General features: G+C 40.6%; 1 protein-coding gene across 1 annotated transcript in view; it reads left to right on the top strand.

Moving 5' to 3' along the window:
• HSD17B4 (hydroxysteroid 17-beta dehydrogenase 4) overlaps window positions 1-17,288 on the top strand; it is a 68,273-nt gene that overhangs the window by 19,905 nt on the left and 31,080 nt on the right. The window contains exons 8-14 of the mRNA XM_084778809.1: window positions 1,286-1,473; window positions 2,878-2,969; window positions 5,880-5,904; window positions 7,592-7,720; window positions 8,969-9,069; window positions 11,269-11,505; window positions 13,322-13,373. Coding sequence (XP_084634935.1) covers window positions 1,286-1,473; window positions 2,878-2,969; window positions 5,880-5,904; window positions 7,592-7,720; window positions 8,969-9,069; window positions 11,269-11,505; window positions 13,322-13,373 — 824 coding nt within the window. The remainder of the gene's footprint in view (window positions 1-1,285; window positions 1,474-2,877; window positions 2,970-5,879; window positions 5,905-7,591; window positions 7,721-8,968; window positions 9,070-11,268; window positions 11,506-13,321; window positions 13,374-17,288) is intronic.

The raw sequence follows: 17,288 nt of genomic DNA, 5'->3' as shown, positions 1-17,288 counted from the left end.
AGTAGTGAGCTTTATTGGCGTTAGTTCCAGTATTATGGGTGAGGGGCTCCTAACGTGAGCAGCAGTGACTCAGAGACAGCTGCATCACCAAAATTCCACCTCAGTGTGGGTGACAGCTCACAAAACCTGGGCGTTTGGAGCGCACTACAGAGCCGGCAGGAAGCTCAACTGGTTAGAGAATGTCTTTCTAGGTGGCGCAGTGGATGGGAGCCTTTTCCAGACATCTCAGCTTGGCTAAGAGTGTCTTTATCTTTTAGCAGCTGTCCTGACTACTTACATACACTAAGGAAGAAGGGAGTCTGTGAATCCTGTCTGTCTCAGGGACTTCCTGAAGTCTTTGCATACTTTACTTTCTTACTGAGCTTACTGAGCTTCCCTGCAGTACAGAATGCTTTACCTCCCCTTAGAACATCCTATTGCTTTACCACTGTAATCATCCTGTGGCTTAATGAAATTCCTTTCAAGCTGGAAGATTTTAATTTTGTAGGAAACTGCTACATAACAATTTTAGAAAGCAGTGCAAACACCAGAATGTTAGTTGGTATGCTCGGTAACCAACTAGACAGAGATGAGTGCCCGTTTCTTCTGATGCCAGCCCGCCATGAGCGGGTCTCTGCAGACTCGTTGGGAACAGGACTTCTCTTTATTCCTGCGTAGTGTAACTCATTTATACTTATATTTGTACTGTTCACTTAGACTGTCCTCTGTGGTGTCAGGGTCAGCCCTGCAGTTTAGGCTTGAGACAGTTGTAGAAGCATCATTGCTTCTACATTAGCAGCATCATTGCTAATGATGCTGATTTTTTTTGAGACTCCTATTTTATTTTATCTTGGTATTATAAGTGATTTATTTATTATTTTTTTGTTTTTGTTTAAGTAGAATGATATTGGGTTGGGTTATAAGATGGCATTTGGTATTATACAGAAGTAGAGCAGCAAAGTGATGACCATTGAAGAATTACAACTGTTTGATAAAATATTTCTTGCTAAAATTTTAATTTACATGTTGCTAGTTTGTGTTTATAAATATTGTTATTTTTGATAGATAACATATAAACATTGTTATATTTAAATCCACTTGGCTCTGACCAGGGATTCTTTCTATGTACTTAAATCCAATAGCCAAACTTTATATCAACATTATTCTAATTATATAAATGACAGCTGTGAGAAGGGAAGGACAGTATACAGAGTTGCTTTTGACAGGCACCACGGCATCCAAATAGAGCTAGGGTTGCAGTGTCAGCAGCACATGGAGAGATGATGTCAATGCTGTTTTCCTTTAGGATCCTCATGACTTCCTCAGCTTCTGGAATATATGGCAACTTTGGCCAGGCCAATTATAGTGCTGCCAAGCTGGGCATTCTGGGTCTCTGCAATACTCTGGCAATTGAAGGCAGGAAGAGCAACATTCACTGTAACACCATTGCCCCCAATGCTGGGTCACGGATGACTCAGACTGTGATGCCAGAAGGTAAGACCACTTAGGCTCTGCAGGTCTGTCACAGTGGGTGTGGAATGAGCTTCACGTCACTTTAAAGAAAAATTAATTCCAATTTCAAAAGCATTTTGTGTAATTTAAGGCTGTTGTTGAAAAATTTAAAGAGTGTGGTGGAAAGGATGAAAAGTGACAATCAATTTCTCCTCATGGAAGTAAATTTTCATCCCTTTTCTCTGCATAGTTAGATATACACACATATCTCTGTAGACAGAAAAATAACATTCTTACTATTTTATAATAAATATAACACAGTTACTTGCAATAGTAGATTACTGATATAGATCACATAATACATAACATGAAATGCATAGCGTGCACATGGGCTGTAACACACTTTGAGAGGAGTTTGCTCTATAGGAAAATGGGGCAGAGTGTACCGACTTCTTTTGTGTTTTCCTTTCCTGGTTTCTGATAACACCTGTGTGCATGTTATAACTGAGGAGCCGGACTGACTTATTGTTGTTAGCCAAGGTTTATAGTTGCATTAGGACTCACTTTGTGCTGTGCAATACAACTGTAAAACTTCATATGTGTCCACTTTTCAGAATCATACCGAACTCACTATGCTTCACTGATTTCTCCCTCTTTCCTTTGGATGCCTTTTGGCGGGGGAGCTTGAAATCATGCATTGTTTGGGTATATTCCATGGTCTGGAAGTACCACAGTTTGTTTATTAATTTCCTTTTGAGGGCATCTTGATTGCTTCCTTTTTTTTTTTTTTTTTTTTTTTTTAGTTGTAATAAAACTATTATGCTAGGTAGTTTTTATGTTAACTTGACACAGGGTAGAATAATTTGGGAAGAGCAAAACTCAATTGAGAAAATGCCCCCACCAGATTGGATTGTAGGGCATTTCTTGATCAATGATTGATATTGGTGGACACATCCTGTAGTGGGCTGCGCTACTCCTGGACAGGCTGTCCTGGATGGTATAAGAAAGCAGGTGAGCAAGCCATGAGGAACAAGCTAGTAAGGAGCACTCCTCCGTGGCCTCTGCGTCAGTGGCTGCCTCAGGTTCTTGGCCTCACTTCCTGGAGGATGGAATCAACTCCTTTCTTCTCAGAGAATGAGTGGCACCTAAGATTGTCAATTATATTTTATTTTGCTCACAGTCCTTGCCCAGGCAGCTCTGATAATTGTATTTTCAAGGAGTATAAGCTGCCCATCACTAAAAGGCACATGTACTACCTGTGATTGGAGAGGCTTGAGAATGTGTTAGGGTTTCTCAGTTGGGATGAAAGAGTTCTAAAACCTTTTACGCTTAGATTCATTATCACTATTTAATTTTGTTCCCATTTGTCTTAAAAGTCTCTGATTATGTAAAATATTGTCAGAAAGTAAAATAATTTATGAAACTTGTATGTGTGCTTGTTTCAAGATCTTGTTGAAGCTCTGAAGCCAGATTATGTGGCGCCTCTGGTACTTTGGCTTTGCCATGAGAGCTGTGAGGAAAATGGTGGCTTATTTGAGGTATTTAGAACTTTATTTTTCTCCTAAAGCAATTAAATTTTAAGAAGTTTATACATTAATATTTTCCAAATGCTTATATTTGGATTTGTAAAATGTTATGTATGTGCTATTACAGAACACGTGTTAAACCAGGAAGGGAGGTGTATACTGTTACCTCAGCACTCTGGACGTTGAGGTGGAGGATGTGCTGGGGCACCATAGGAAGACCTTGTTTTAAACAAATAAATGTGGATCCATTATTATTATAATTAGAAAGTGAGATTAATATTAAAATTCTTTTTTCAAAGCTGCCCATTCTTAATATTTTTCCCTAATTGCAATCTGGCTGATTTGATATGTTTAATAAATTGTAGAAAGCCTCATTGATTTTAGAAGCTGGATGATAAAGCAGATATTTAGTGTCAAGTAGGCCAGAATTTGACACACTTGCTTCTCTCAGGGCTATTGTGTAAATTAACCCTGCAGAGCTTTAGTTTCCTTGGGGTCTTTGTGACAACTATAAATCATTTAAAACCCTTGGCACGGGAGCCTAGTATTTCCTTCCTGCAACTTTAACTATAAATATAGTAGAAATTATGTTTTGAGTATGACAGATTAATAAATTCTATTTTAAATTCAGCAGTTAGCTTTTATGCTTTCCCCCCTTGTTATGAGGCTTTCAATATCTGTTGTAAGACAGAAGCTACACGTGATTCCACCATTTGTTAGAATCATTTGCACTACTAGGAATTAAATTTTTGGCCTGTGCAAGGCCAGCGTTGTCACCATCTCAGATAATTTACATATTTTTGCATCTCTATTTGTGTTTGATCTCCTTATTTTAACCTAAAGTGTTATATACTAGACCTCTCTCTACCCCATTTTTGATATTCTGGCAATAGTGAACCTATCATATATAGACTGTAACGTTCAAAATATTTCTTAGTTTGAAATAATATGTCATTAGCAAGTTTCATTTGAATTAAAAGCTGATGACTACAGTAAGAAACAATAACTCTATATATTTGAACACAGCTTTGTGCCTCCACCTTTCTAATCATGCCAACTAAATGTGAATTGTAGAAATTAGATGTAGAAGGAACTTTGTACTCTTATTTTACATAATAAAAAAAATGAATGATACTGAGGCACTTAGAGTTTGGAATTTGGTCTGACCTCTTTTTATCTAGTTAGAAATAAAAATATTGCTTATTTATTTATAATTATATTATTATTAACTGTACAACATATATGTCATCTTTGTGGAAATCTTAAATACACAGGAATGTGAACAGCAGAAAATAAAAACTACATGTTACTATCCAGAGAACTGTTGATGTTTTTATATCTTTCCAGTTTATTAGGTGCGCATTTTACATAGATTGTTTTTTTAGATGGACAGTTTTATACATCCTCATCTCTATTGTCATAAAACTGAGGTCTTATATTGTTATTTTATTTTATTATATTGCGGTTTTTTTGTTTTTTTTGTTTTTGTTTTTTTCAAGACAGGGTTTCTCTGTGTATCCTTGGCTGTCCTGGACTCTCACTTTGTAGATCAGGGTGGCCTCGAAGTCACAGAGACCTGCCTGCCTCTGCTTCCCAAATGCTGGGTTTAAAGGAGTGCACCACCACCACTCGGTGACTTTTTTTTTTTAAAGGACGAACATTTGACGTTCAGAATTGATAAAATATGTAAGAAATATATGTATTAACCTGAGTTTAAACTTGAAAGTATGTTTTGCAAAGTTCTGATGGATTCCTGGAGTTGCTAGTGCTAGATGCAGATTAGTCCAGCTGGTGCCGTGGCTTTGGCCCTCGAGTTAAAGGTGATGCTGTTACCAGATAGCTGGAGGAACATCTCAGTCAGGTGAGGTGGGCCAAGTTAGAGATGCTGACCCTTGAACACCTTCTGAAAGAACTAAATGGAAACCAGAGGAAAGGTTTGGAAAGATTTTAGTGATACGGAAGTCAGGAAATGAAGTACACTGTGCAGGAAAAGCACGTCAGGCCAGGTGGGAATGAATGAAGAACCAGCTGCTGTGAGAAGGGCCGCTCACTGTGTTTGCTGAGGTGGGCAGGGAAACTGTTGTGCCCACCATGAGCATTGGGCAGGAAAAGTGCCCTTTCTCTTCAGCTAGCAAAGGAAGACATAACCACATTCTGTTCTGTTGTGGTCAGTTAAGGTGGTTCCATGTGGTCCCAAATTTAGAATGTATGTTTTAGGAGTAGTATCTAGCCATATTTGTAGCTGACCTTAAAGCTTTGGGTCAGTCAGAAAGGTGCCCTGTGCTGGTTTGTTTTTAAGAAACCAGTGGCAAGTAGTTTGAGGATTGTTCGTTGAAAGGCCAATGTTTGGAAGTTTTAAGTTGCCTCCTTGACAATTTTTCTTTCCCCAATTCCCTATTGCCCTTGTCTGTGGTCAAAGCCACAGCTTATCAACCCACCCTTAATTCAGTATATTAAAAAGGTGTGAGTATAGTGAAAGCAAAAGTTGGTAAGAAGTCCTAATGTTGGCCATAGAGTTGTTAAGGTGTCTCCTTTGATGTATTTCTTCTGTTACGCATGTGAAATTCCAGTAGGTTCTGGCCAGTAGTAGTGTGTGAAAGTATGAGTCTCTTTAATCCGACACTCGTCCTCTCTAAGGTTTACCAGGACGATCACTAAAATACTGCAGAAATAAAACACATCTTTTCCTGTAAAGATTAGAATGTGGTCCTCTGCTATGTCAGCCGCAGCTGCTCCACAGCGTTGCCTGCCGCAGGCTTCTGCTTTGATGCCATCAGTATTACAAAGGCTTGAAGTCAGGGTTTGCACGGATCTATAATGCTTCAATCCTTGTCATCTAGCGTCCTAGTACCCCTCATAATTAAGACATTCGTTCTTGTAATGATTTACTTTAGATGATTTGTTTTTCCTTCTTTTTGTTAGGTTGGAGCAGGATGGATTGGAAAATGTAAGTCTCTGTTGGGTTTTGGGTTGTGATAGATTTTTTTTTGATGTTATAGCCTGTCTAGCCATTAGAGATGGGTAAGGAGCTTGTCAGATGTCTAATCACTAGTGTGACATACTCAGCCTTGAGCACCGTCCCTGATAAAGGCACTAAAGCATGGGAATGACTCTGCAGGCCTCTGTTCTTTTAAGGGCCTGTGCTGTTCTGTAGCTTGGTTTATAGTGTTCTCTCTGTCTTATTCTCTTCAGACACTAGATTTTTTTTCTGTTGACGTTTTTCCTCCAATGGTTCTAGCATCTCGCATGCTTCTTGTGTTTCATCTGGACAGTGAGAGAGGGAGAGAGAGAGCTGTCTGAAAGATGGGAGGATCCTGCTCGTGGTGGACAGGCTGTAGTTTTCTTCCTTTTAGAATGTATGACCTGGGGAGACAGAGAATGCAAGGCCCAGCTTTCTGGGGCAGAAGCTGCAGTTGATCTGTGGGGATTGTTTCCCTCCAACAGTGAATTCCTTTGCTGTGTGCCCTCTGAAACCTTCTGAGCTCCAAGTGTGGTAGTTGCTTTATAGCATTAAAAGTGTGAAAAAGTCAGGAGCTTAGCTTGCTTTTAGTTGTCCGCTGGTACCACAATCAATCACAGGATCAACTGAGTTACTTGGAAGACTGATATCACCGGAGGGTATTGTTATACATATTGTAGAGTACACACAGACACACACACACACACACACACACACACACACACACACACACACGTGCACACGTGTGCTCATTAATGACTTTAGTCTATTTAAACATAAAGTGACATATTTCTCAAGCATTTACATATCTGAACGGCACCCATTTAAAATAGCAAGGTATTGTTGCAGTAACAGCTACATATACTTGTAAGGGGAAAAATCTAGAAACTAGTACCTTTTTCATTCCTTTAAGATGCCTTAAATTGAATGGTCAGCAATGCCCAATTACCATGTTTAAATGTTATTAGTAGAATAACCATGGAATGTTTAAGAAAGAAAACAATGTTAATTTTCTCAAGAGACCTTAAGAGCAGCAGTCCTTCTTGTGACCTGCATGGTTCTGGTGGGGCTGTGGGAGGGGAGGGCGAGCCCCCGAAGGCTGAAGGAAAGTCCATGGTGGCTGTGTAGTCCAGGTTTTGTAACTGGAACCTCGGCTCGCTGTCACTTCTGGTTCTCAGTTCGCAGCAGCAGAGCATTGCCTTGTGTCTCCTCTATAAAAAAGGAGAGTACAGTACCGTTTGCAAAGTAGTCTGTGGCTGTAAGTGGAGCCTCTTAGCGTGACCATATGTAGCCGAGGCTTCAGGTGCAGCAAGAGACTCTATTGTTGGGAGTTCTCGACAGAGTTAGAGTTTTCCCTTCAGCTATAGCTATATCATTGGCTAAAGGTTATTTTTAATGTAATTTAATTTTGTGTTACTTAACTTGGGTATGAAGTGGTAGGTTTCACTACAGCGTTTTCATCCATTTATGCTCTTGTGCTTTGCTCCTGCTCACTTCCCTTGTCCTTCAGCTGCAGATCTTTCTCTACAAACCTGCCTTTCTGCTAATAAGCTTTTAAAAGAAAAATGTATTATTTTCTCTGTGATTTTCCTTTATCTTGAAGATGGGCTCTTAAGCACCTTCTGCTTTGACTTTAAGCTCTGTGCTCAGTCTCATGTTTTCATTCCATAACTAGTGCGCTGGGAGAGGACCCTTGGCGCCATCGTTAGACAGCGGAATCAGCCGATGACTCCCGAGGCAGTGAGGGACAATTGGGAGAAGATCTGCGACTTCAGCAACGCCAGCAAGCCGCAGACCATTCAAGGTAGAGGCCCAGGCCATTGTTCCTGGCTGTGGAGCAGAGCTCACGAGCTGCCTTCTCCATACGCGGTTTCATCTGTGCTGGTTCAAACCCAGGGATTTCTGCTCCTCTAGGTGCCGGGACTCTTGATTCTCAAGTCCTGTGTGTTTGGTTGGTGTGTCTGCTGGGTGGATGACTGGGATGTGCACTGCGTCCTCATTTGTGCTACATGCACTTTCTTCCCAATGGTGTGCTTTGTTTCAGAGTCTTCTTTTGCTAGCCGTATGCTCTTTTCATCTTACGTTTATTTTTAATTGTGTGTGTTTATTTATGTGTGTTTTGTGTGGGTGTGTACATGTGAGTGCAGGTGCCTGTGGAGTTGAGAAGAGGATGTCAGATGTCGTGGAGCTGGAGTTACAGGTCGTGGGTGCTGGGGACTGAACTCAGGCCTCTGTAAGAGCAGCACACAGTCTTACCCTCTGAGCCATCTCCCCAGCCCCCACCCACATGCGCACACTCTGATGCAGTTTTCTCTGGTGCCCTAAGTCCCTTGTGTTTGTGCTCAGGCTTAGCTCTGTTGCTTAGTTACAGGTGTGGACTGACCCAGCACATTGTTTTTGCTGTGCGCTCTTCTATCCCACCCCTTCCTCCTTTTGTCACCTCGACATAATTTTAGGTCTTCTTCTTCTTTAGGAAAATTCAGAGCCCAAATGTTGAGCAAGATATTCCCAGATCTTCTGGGCTGTGTTTTTCTGTTAGCTGAACCCCTACCATGTGAACGTCTCTGTACTGTCTTGTTAAAGGATGTATGGCTTAACTGCATGTCACGTTCCTTTGATAAAGAGTATTTTACATGTGTTTATCCCTTTGTGTTGCTGAGGATGGAACTCAGGTTCTTGGGCATACTGGGAAAGCACTGTACCACCCAGTACAATCCAGCTTATTTGGGATCCTTTAAAAATGTAATATTTTAAAATAATTCTTTGGAAATGTTGTATATGTATACAGTGTATTTTAATCATATTCACTCTACTGTTTCCTCTAACTGCTCCCATATCTGCTTTCTATCCTCTTACCTTTACCTTATTCTCAAATTCATATCCTTTTTTTGCTTTGTATTAATTCATGTAGTTCAGTAAGCATGGGTGTGAGACCACCCCCTGGGGTGGGAGGTCAGCGGAAGTGTGCTGCAGTTCTTCTCTCACTTATTTCAGTTTTCCTAACTCAGGTTTTACAACAAATCCCTATTCTTTCTTATCCTTTTAATTGTAGAGTCAACGAGTGGTATAATTGAAGTTTTACATAAAGTAGATACAGGAGCAATCTCACAAAACCACACCAGTCACACAGCATCTACGGCCACATCAGGATTCGTAAGTAGGGGCAATACTGAAGCTCACCTTTCTACAGTCCCTGCCTCTCTCTCTCCCTCCCTCCCTCTCTCCATCCCTTTAGCCTTTTGGAGGTAGTTACTCTGTTGTTCATCATGGAGAAAATACGTGGTGTGTGTTCATAAACCGTTTATGATTGTTTTTGCAACAAGGCTGAGTTTCACATATAAAGAATTCATGGTGACCATGAGCATGTGACTTGAAGTCAACTCTGAAGCTGTCCAGATAACTCTTTTCTTCTTTTTCAACTTTTCTTTGATCTTTTCCTCTCATATTTTTTGGGGTGGTACCATGCTTTTTTGCTTTAACAGAGGACTGTATTGCAAGGAAAGGAGGGGCTTTGGGTATTGTTTTCTAAAGCTCTTCTTAGTGTGTGAGTGGGCTAAGAGAGTGAAAGATGTACCAGCTCAGTTTCTGCCCTTGGCATTTGTGATAGTGCAGAAGCCAAAGGCTTTGCTCTGCTTTCAGGGGTATGGTTTTGCATGTCATTTTGATAGCCTTTTTTTTGGTGTGGTGACGAATCAAGTTAGCTGGCCAGTTGCTATGTTGGCTAGCCCACAGCCTCCTTGCTATTTGAATAGTAACCAAGGGAGCCACTTAATGGGAGAGGAACAAAGCTGGTACCTCAGCTGGTACCTCTACTGCTGATGAAAAGGACCTGCGATGACGTGGTGCCCAGTGACTGTGTGTGCTGCTCCTGTTGTCAGTCTCCTCATGTGTCATCCTCATTCTGCCCATCTACCTTCCCTGCCTCGTCATGACTAACTTTAAAAGCTCTTGAAATTGATTTGAATTTTTTGACAATTTTTGGGGTGACAGCACCAATGGCTTGTGGGGAGTCTGTGCTACAGGTTCTTAGTTGTGTTCCCCTTTCTCCTGCCTAACCCGAGAACATAGCCTCTGTGCTGAAAACGCCTGAATCAATAACATTTTGAAATTTAAACAATTCCAAAACATTTTAACAAAATTATTTTTAAACCCTTAATTAAAAATAAATAAATGATTTATTGTAAGCTAAATGTAGATTGAATGAACAAACATGAGCTTAACATTAAAAGATAACTTTCTTTTTTGTTGTTTTTCTTCAGTTTGACAAGTGTCTTTGATTTTCCTTGCCATTGGTAACCCCTCCTTCAGGCACAATTTTCTAAGTTCTTGTGAAAGGATGCTTATTTTAATGATTCTTTTCCTTTCTTCATTTTGTCCTCTAGGCCAGATTTTTTAAGGGAAGCATTGGTAAACTATTAGAGAATGTTGGCGTGGTTGTCAGTCACGTGTTTGTCATCATATGAGGAACAGTAATAGGAGGGTTCTAGCTCTGTGGCATTGGTCAGCGTACTGTTTGATGGATGCAGTGTCAGGTCAGGATATCTGTATCTTTATAATATATACATATACACATACACACATGCACACACACATATCTTTTTAGCCTACAGGTCTACAGGTCCTTTACATATATATTATGGCTTCCAGTTTAGTGTTTTTAATGAGTGGGTACCAGTCTCTACATCTGTTTCTTGGGCCTTTTTCTTTATTTTTCCTATTCAAATGTGTTAGTTTTTACTTTATTTTTATCATTTTCTTTTAATATCCCTTAGAATCCTGTTCCTTGCTCTTTCTTTCTTTCTTTCTTTCTTTCTTTCTTTCTTTCTTTCTTTCTTTCTTTCTTTTTTTCTTTCTTTCTTTCTTTCTTTCTTCTTGGTTTTCCAGGACAGAGTTTCTCTGTGTAGACCTGGCTGTTCTGGAACTTACTCTGTAGACCAGGCTGGCCTCGAACTCAGAGATCTGCCTTCCTCTGCCTCCTGAATTCTGGAATTAAAGGCCTGTGCCACTACTGCCCTGTGCCTCCCATTATTTTCTAATGGGAGACAAAATGGGGTGGGTCCAGATGGGAGGGGAGGTGGGGAAGAACTGGGAAGAGTAAAGGGAAGGGAAACTGTAATCATGATATAGTGTAAGAGGGAAAAAACTTTTCAATAAAGGGGGGAAGTGTAGTAGACAAGAAAGAAATAATTTATTATATCCCTTTGGTATTCTGTGAGCCAAGAAGCTGTAGTTGTGAGCTAAGAATCTGAATTTTAAGCCTGAGAATTTTGTTAGTTTATGATTAGGACTTGGAGTAGGGCGGGCCAGCAGATGCTCCCACAGAGGGTAATAGTTTTCCTGTGTTTCTCTTAGGCTGGTGCTATTGGCCATAAGTTTCCTTCGTTTTCTTCTTCTTATACGGAACTGGAGAGTATTATGTATGCCCTTGGGGTAGGAGCTTCAGTCAAAAATCCAAAGGATTTGAAGTTTGTTTATGAAGGGAGTGCTGACTTCTCCTGTTTGCCTACCTTTGGAGTTATTGTCGCACAGAAGTCCATGATGGGTGGAGGCCTAGCAGAGATTCCTGGGCTGTCAATCAACTTTGCAAAGGTATGCTTACAAGGAAACTTTAAATTGGCTTTTTTGTTTGTTTGTTTGTTTGTTTCTTTAAATGTTGTTGATAAATGTCACATACTGTATTACTAGGTACAACTATATGTATAAATGCAATTTATATATAATATGAACATACACATATATTATATAAATATATAAATTATCTCTATTAAAGTAAAATCTATGGTGTTGGCTTAGGAGTTATGATTTAGTATATCTTTTGATTTTTCTTTTCATGAATAAAAGAGGGGAGAGTTAGTGTAAATTCCAAGAAGAAGATACTTGTATGTAGTCCTGTAATCCTGGCATGATGCTGTTAATTCTCTCTCTGCCATTTACTTGTTACTGTGATTGCAAGTAACGTCTCTAAGCTTGCGTTCTGCACTTGGCTCTCATGCCTTTCTCCACACAGGAGGACAGAGCCAGAGGGTGGACACATCTGGCTCATGTCATTCCTTAGCTTAAAGGGCCGTAGACTGCCCCTGTGCATCAAGAGCACCAGCTGAAGGGAAGCAAGGCACACATTCCCACCCCTAGCCATGGAACTATTGGCAAATGTGAGCTGCTGGGAGAAGAGACCGTTTTCTCTAAATTAACCAGGTTTCACCTGAAGACCACACATTCAGGCATGTGGACAGCACAAACTGGTCTTGTTGGGCCTAAAGTAAAAAGACACACAGTTGGGTGGCGACGGGATGGGAGGTGAATCTGGAAGGGCAGAGGAATGCACATGGTCACAGCACATGATATAAAACTCTCAAGATGAGTTTTTTTTTTTTTTAAAGAAAGAAATCTTATGGGGCAGAAAGAATATAAGCTGAAATCCTTGTTGCCACAAGGCTCCCTTCTTATAACAGCCATGAGTAGACAGTGGATTCCCAGCTATGAGCAGATTTCTGTGCAGCGGAACTAACTGATCACCCCTTGCTAATAGCTTTTCTCTCTCAGTAGATGGGAACTCATTTTCTTAGACGATTTGATAACACTGGAAGGAAGAAGGCGTGGGAACCAGTACTGGGCACTATACTTTCTTAATCTCTCTCCCGTGTTACATGCTGAATAAGATAAGATGTTCACATTCTGTAACCAGGAGTGTCAGGCATCTGCAAATCTATTTCTCAGTTTTCGTAGCTTGGGGGTCACGGCAGCATGGTACAGTGAGGAAGGCACTCCTTAGTTTGTCTCCTATCACCCCTGCTCCCTCCCCTCTTGTCCTCCTCTTGGGTTTGGGGGAAGACTGGAAAGCTGTCTTGCTGTAGCAGGTGGAGGGACGGTGCTCAGGTTTGCCTGTGTGTGCTGCTGTGCTACACTGAGCTTACGTTGCTTTTTCCTTACAGTGTGCTTGGTTTCCGTGCTTTGAGATATCCATAAAGGGAATGCTGACATTAATGTTTCTGCCTTTAGATATGTTTGCAATGTTTATCTTTGTGGTTAGCCGAGTCATCTTCATTCCATTTGTGTTAATTGAAGTTACCGGCCCTGGCCCATTGGTTAATTTTTACTGAGCAGATACTTACTGCACTCTCAGTATGTTCTAGGCATTATTATAAGCCTAGAACAGAACATAATTGAATGACTCCATTGGTAAATGTCAATAAGGATCCCAGGTCTTCTCTTTGTCTGTATGCTGGTGTACTAATTATTTCTACATTATGCGATTAGGAGGCAAAAAGTACCCTGAGATAGACGGCACACGAAGAGTGCTGATGAGGTGTGTGCATAGTAAAATGGCACCTGTGCTTAGCAGGCCCCACAGATATAAACGGGTACCAGAAACTTAGCTAATGAAATTGCATTTGTTGTAACATAGGTTCTTCATGGGGAGCAGTACTTGGAGTTGTATAAGCCACTTCCTAGATCAGGTGAGTTTATATGAACAATTGGCTAGTACTGTGCTTTAATTTTCTTATTAACCTCCCAAGCCATCCCATTGTGTGAAACTGGCATGGACCAACCCAACAGAAGAATATCAGAAGCTTCCATGTATAACCTTAAAGGAGATGATGCTAGTCAGTACCTCTACTGACCCTTAATTGTCTTCTAGTCACAGTAAAACTGTAGATTTAATACCACTAGTTCATCTCTGTTGACATATGGGCCATATGTGTCAGTATATGTTTCATGTGTGTCAGTATAGCCAGTACCTATACTGACCCTTAATTGTCTTCCACTCACAGTAAAACTGTTGATTTAATGTCATCAGTTCATCTGTGTTGACATAATATGCTATTATGATTGTGTGTCAGTTCCTGTGGTTCTTTATCCTGATATTGATTGGCATTAAAACAAACAATGCAGAAAGATGCAGCACTTACCATTTTTTCTTATTTCTTCTGGAGAGAAGAAAACAAACCTACCTAATATTTTTTTCTTTTCTAAGTAATACTTTGGTTGTTTACCAAAGCTTGCTGATCTATCTATTTATCTATCCATCTGTCATTTATACTTTTTGAGATGAGGTCTCTTATGGCCCAGGGCGGTCTCCAACTTTTTTTCTAGCATAGGATGACCTTGACTTTCTGACCATCCACCTCCTCTCTGATTACTGGGATTGAGGCTTGAGACCCTACACCAGGTTTCTCTGGTACTCAGAATGGAGCCAAGGGGCTTTGCATGGTAGGCAGCTCTGTGCTTACTGAACTATATCTCCAGACCCACATTTTTCTCTTAAAATATGTATTTAATTTAAACACATCACTTCCCATCTGTTCCTTTCATCTCTCCAGTCCTTCACAGCTACCCTTCCTTGAACTTCTCCCATGCTTCCCCACTGCCAAGTTGATAGCATTTTTCTTTGATTATTGTTACATATGTATATATGCAATATAAATATAATCTGCTGAGTTAGTTTTTATGGTTTGTGTGTATATGGTTTCAGGGCTGACCACTCTTATTGGTCAGCTGCTAAGGGGTCTCATCCCTGGGAGAGGATAATTCTCTTCCTTTTTATGTTGGCCTCTTTCCCTCCTCTCTCTCTCTTTCCCAGTTGGAACCTCTTCCTCATTATTCTGTTTCCCACTTCATATCACCTGTGTTATTCCATTCCTCCCTTCCTCCTCCCCCTCAATTACTCCTTTATACCTCCTAGCTTCTGTGGTGGTGACTCCATGTTGTGTACTCACATTAAGGATTTAGAGCTAAGAACTGCAGATGAGAGAGAATATGCACAAAGCCTTCTGTTTCTATTCTATCACAGCCGTTTATGTATTTATTTTGATGTCAGAAAGTTTGTTGATGTGTATATAATTAAGATGTGTATATAATTAAGATGGTCAAAAACAAAGGAGGATTTAGCATCATTTCACATGATATTGTCCTTCGGGTTCTGTGTCCCTGCCCTTCCCTGAGCAGGTTAACACAGCAGGGAGGTGAAAGATACCTGGTTAGCAGGAGAAACAGACTTCTTGAGAGACAGGCTTTCACGAGACAGGTCCTTTAATTGGAGGGAACAATGGCTATTTAAACCTTTGAGGGGCAGTAAGGGCTATTGGGGTGAATATACATCATTGGCTGGGGCCAGCGTGCTGAGGATGCCTAATTTGCATAAGGAGGAATTCCAGGTGCTGCTGGACATTACCTTATAAGGGGACAGGAAGTTTAACCTGGCTGCCAGGCTGCATGACCTCTTCAGGAAGGCAAGGGTAGGGAACACAGGGCTATATGCTCCCTGACTTGCAGGCCTGCTCCAGAGAGGGAGTGGTCCTACTCTTGCTGATCTCAGGATGAGATTTCCAGAGTTTGGATACACCTGGGCCCCACTCTTGCTCTGAGTGGGCTCCACCCTGCATTCTGCGGCTCCCTGGCCCCACATTATGTAGGAGCTCATCTCTGATGGGTTCAAAGATCCCCAGGACAGAGATGTGATATTGGAGTAATGAAGGAAATGACCACCACCTTCTGTTAAGGAGATGGCCCCTGAATAGCTCGAGCACCTTTGTATGTATTTCATTTCAAAGTCACAAAGCATGTACTTCCAATTTTATTTTGTTAAATATGTTTCAAGAAACTAGATAATGATTCTCCAAAAGGCTGTGTTTTTTTTGTTTTTCATTTTTGTTTTGTTTGTTTTTACAAGTTACCTTCCCATACACTTTATTTTCCTTAGGCAGATATTTAACCTTATGGCCTAATAGTTCAGCACATCTCTGTGGTCACTGTGGTTAAACTCCTATCCTAAACAGCCTATGTCATGAATTTTACACGTATTTATCTGACTCTCCTCTGCTAGTATCTATCTTTCAATCCTGCATGACCATAGCCAAGATAAGGACATTTAATCTGTTGGCACAAGAGCTGGTTGACTTTTGACCAGCCCCTCCTGTGTTCTGTCTGCCTGAGCTTCTGGTACCTACATAGATGAGTTCTTTTGTTCCTGAACTAATGTCCTCATGTTCATGTACACTCATTAACTTCTCTGATCCATTCTTGCAAGGGCTGTTTTCAGAGTCAGAGGATATTATGTGCTTTTCTGAGAATAATTGTGTGCGTCAAGAGATTGTATGATCTCTATTTTGCCTTTCTTCAAACTTCCTTGGGTTTTGAGTTGCTTCAGGAATCATCACCTCCACCCTGTCATGTGTTTCTAATAAACCCACCTCAGAGTTATTAAGAGGTTTCTGTCAAATCATTGCTGCACTCATTACAGGCATAATGAGAGAAAAAGCTACCAAGAGCATACTAGTGTTATGCTGGAGGAAAGAGACCACCGATGGCCAGTCCCAGTAAAATCAGGTTCTATCACAGCAATCCTTGCCAGGCATACAGGAGTGTCCCACAAGGAGAGCCATCCACAAAACACTCAGACATGGTTTCCTGGAACAGAGCCACAGTTCTGCCAGCGTTATATAATGTTAAGGTCAGCAAGTAGCTAGAACCCCACCTTAGCTTCTTCTTAAACCTTGATATAGTACTAAAAGTTAGGGCTTCGTAGCTGCTTTAAAAGCATAGCTTTGTTTCAGTATATTTCAGAATAAATTTGGAGTCTGTTTATTTAGTCTGAGACAATATCCAGTTTATGGTCACTATGGGATACTTACCATTCCCACAGCAGAACATAGATCAGGCATTAGATGCTTTTTTCTATTTTTTGGGAGGGGGTTTGAGACAGGGGTTCTCTGTGTTGCCTTGGCTGTCCTGGAAATCTCTCTGTAGACCAGACTGGCTTTGAACTCATAGAGATCCATCTACCTCTGCTTCCTAAGTGCTAGGATTAAAGGTGTGGGCCACCACTGCCCAGATGATGCTTTTGTTTCTTTAATCTGCTGTATTTCAGAATCATCTGAGCTATTATACTACCTGCTATTTTAGTGATAAACAAATTGTGCACCCAAGTCCTAGATCTTGTGCATGTGTGGTGTTGCTTCATGAAGGTCCTTGCATGTTTCACGTGTAGCCCATTTAGTGGATTCATTTGGGGAGTCATTGTTAAAGTAAGTAGATGTGTACAAAATATTGTCCTAGGATTTTATAATATGAAGAGAGATTAAGTGTATCCTCAATGATTGTAATTTTACATCGCTTTGAATAGGAAGGTATGGATAAAATTTTTTTATTTATTTTATATTTTTAGCCTCAAGTTGTATTTCTTGTGAGAATTTGTCTTCAGTGTGTCTCTGTGTTATATAGTTTTTTTTATAATTTGAGTTTTTGAGACAGAGTTTCTCTGTATAGCCGTGGCTGCCCTAGACTCACTTTATAGACCAGACTAGCTTCGAACTCACAGTGATCTTCCTGCCTCTGCCTCCCTAGTGCTGGGATTAAAGGTGTGTACCACCACA

Source organism: Acomys minous (assembly GCF_964271855.1).
Source record: "Acomys minous genome assembly, chromosome: 4".
NCBI classification, from domain to species: Eukaryota; Metazoa; Chordata; class Mammalia; order Rodentia; family Muridae; genus Acomys; species Acomys minous.
Note: the sequence above shows the minus strand (reverse complement) of the source record. Positions and strands in the feature narration are given on the sequence as shown.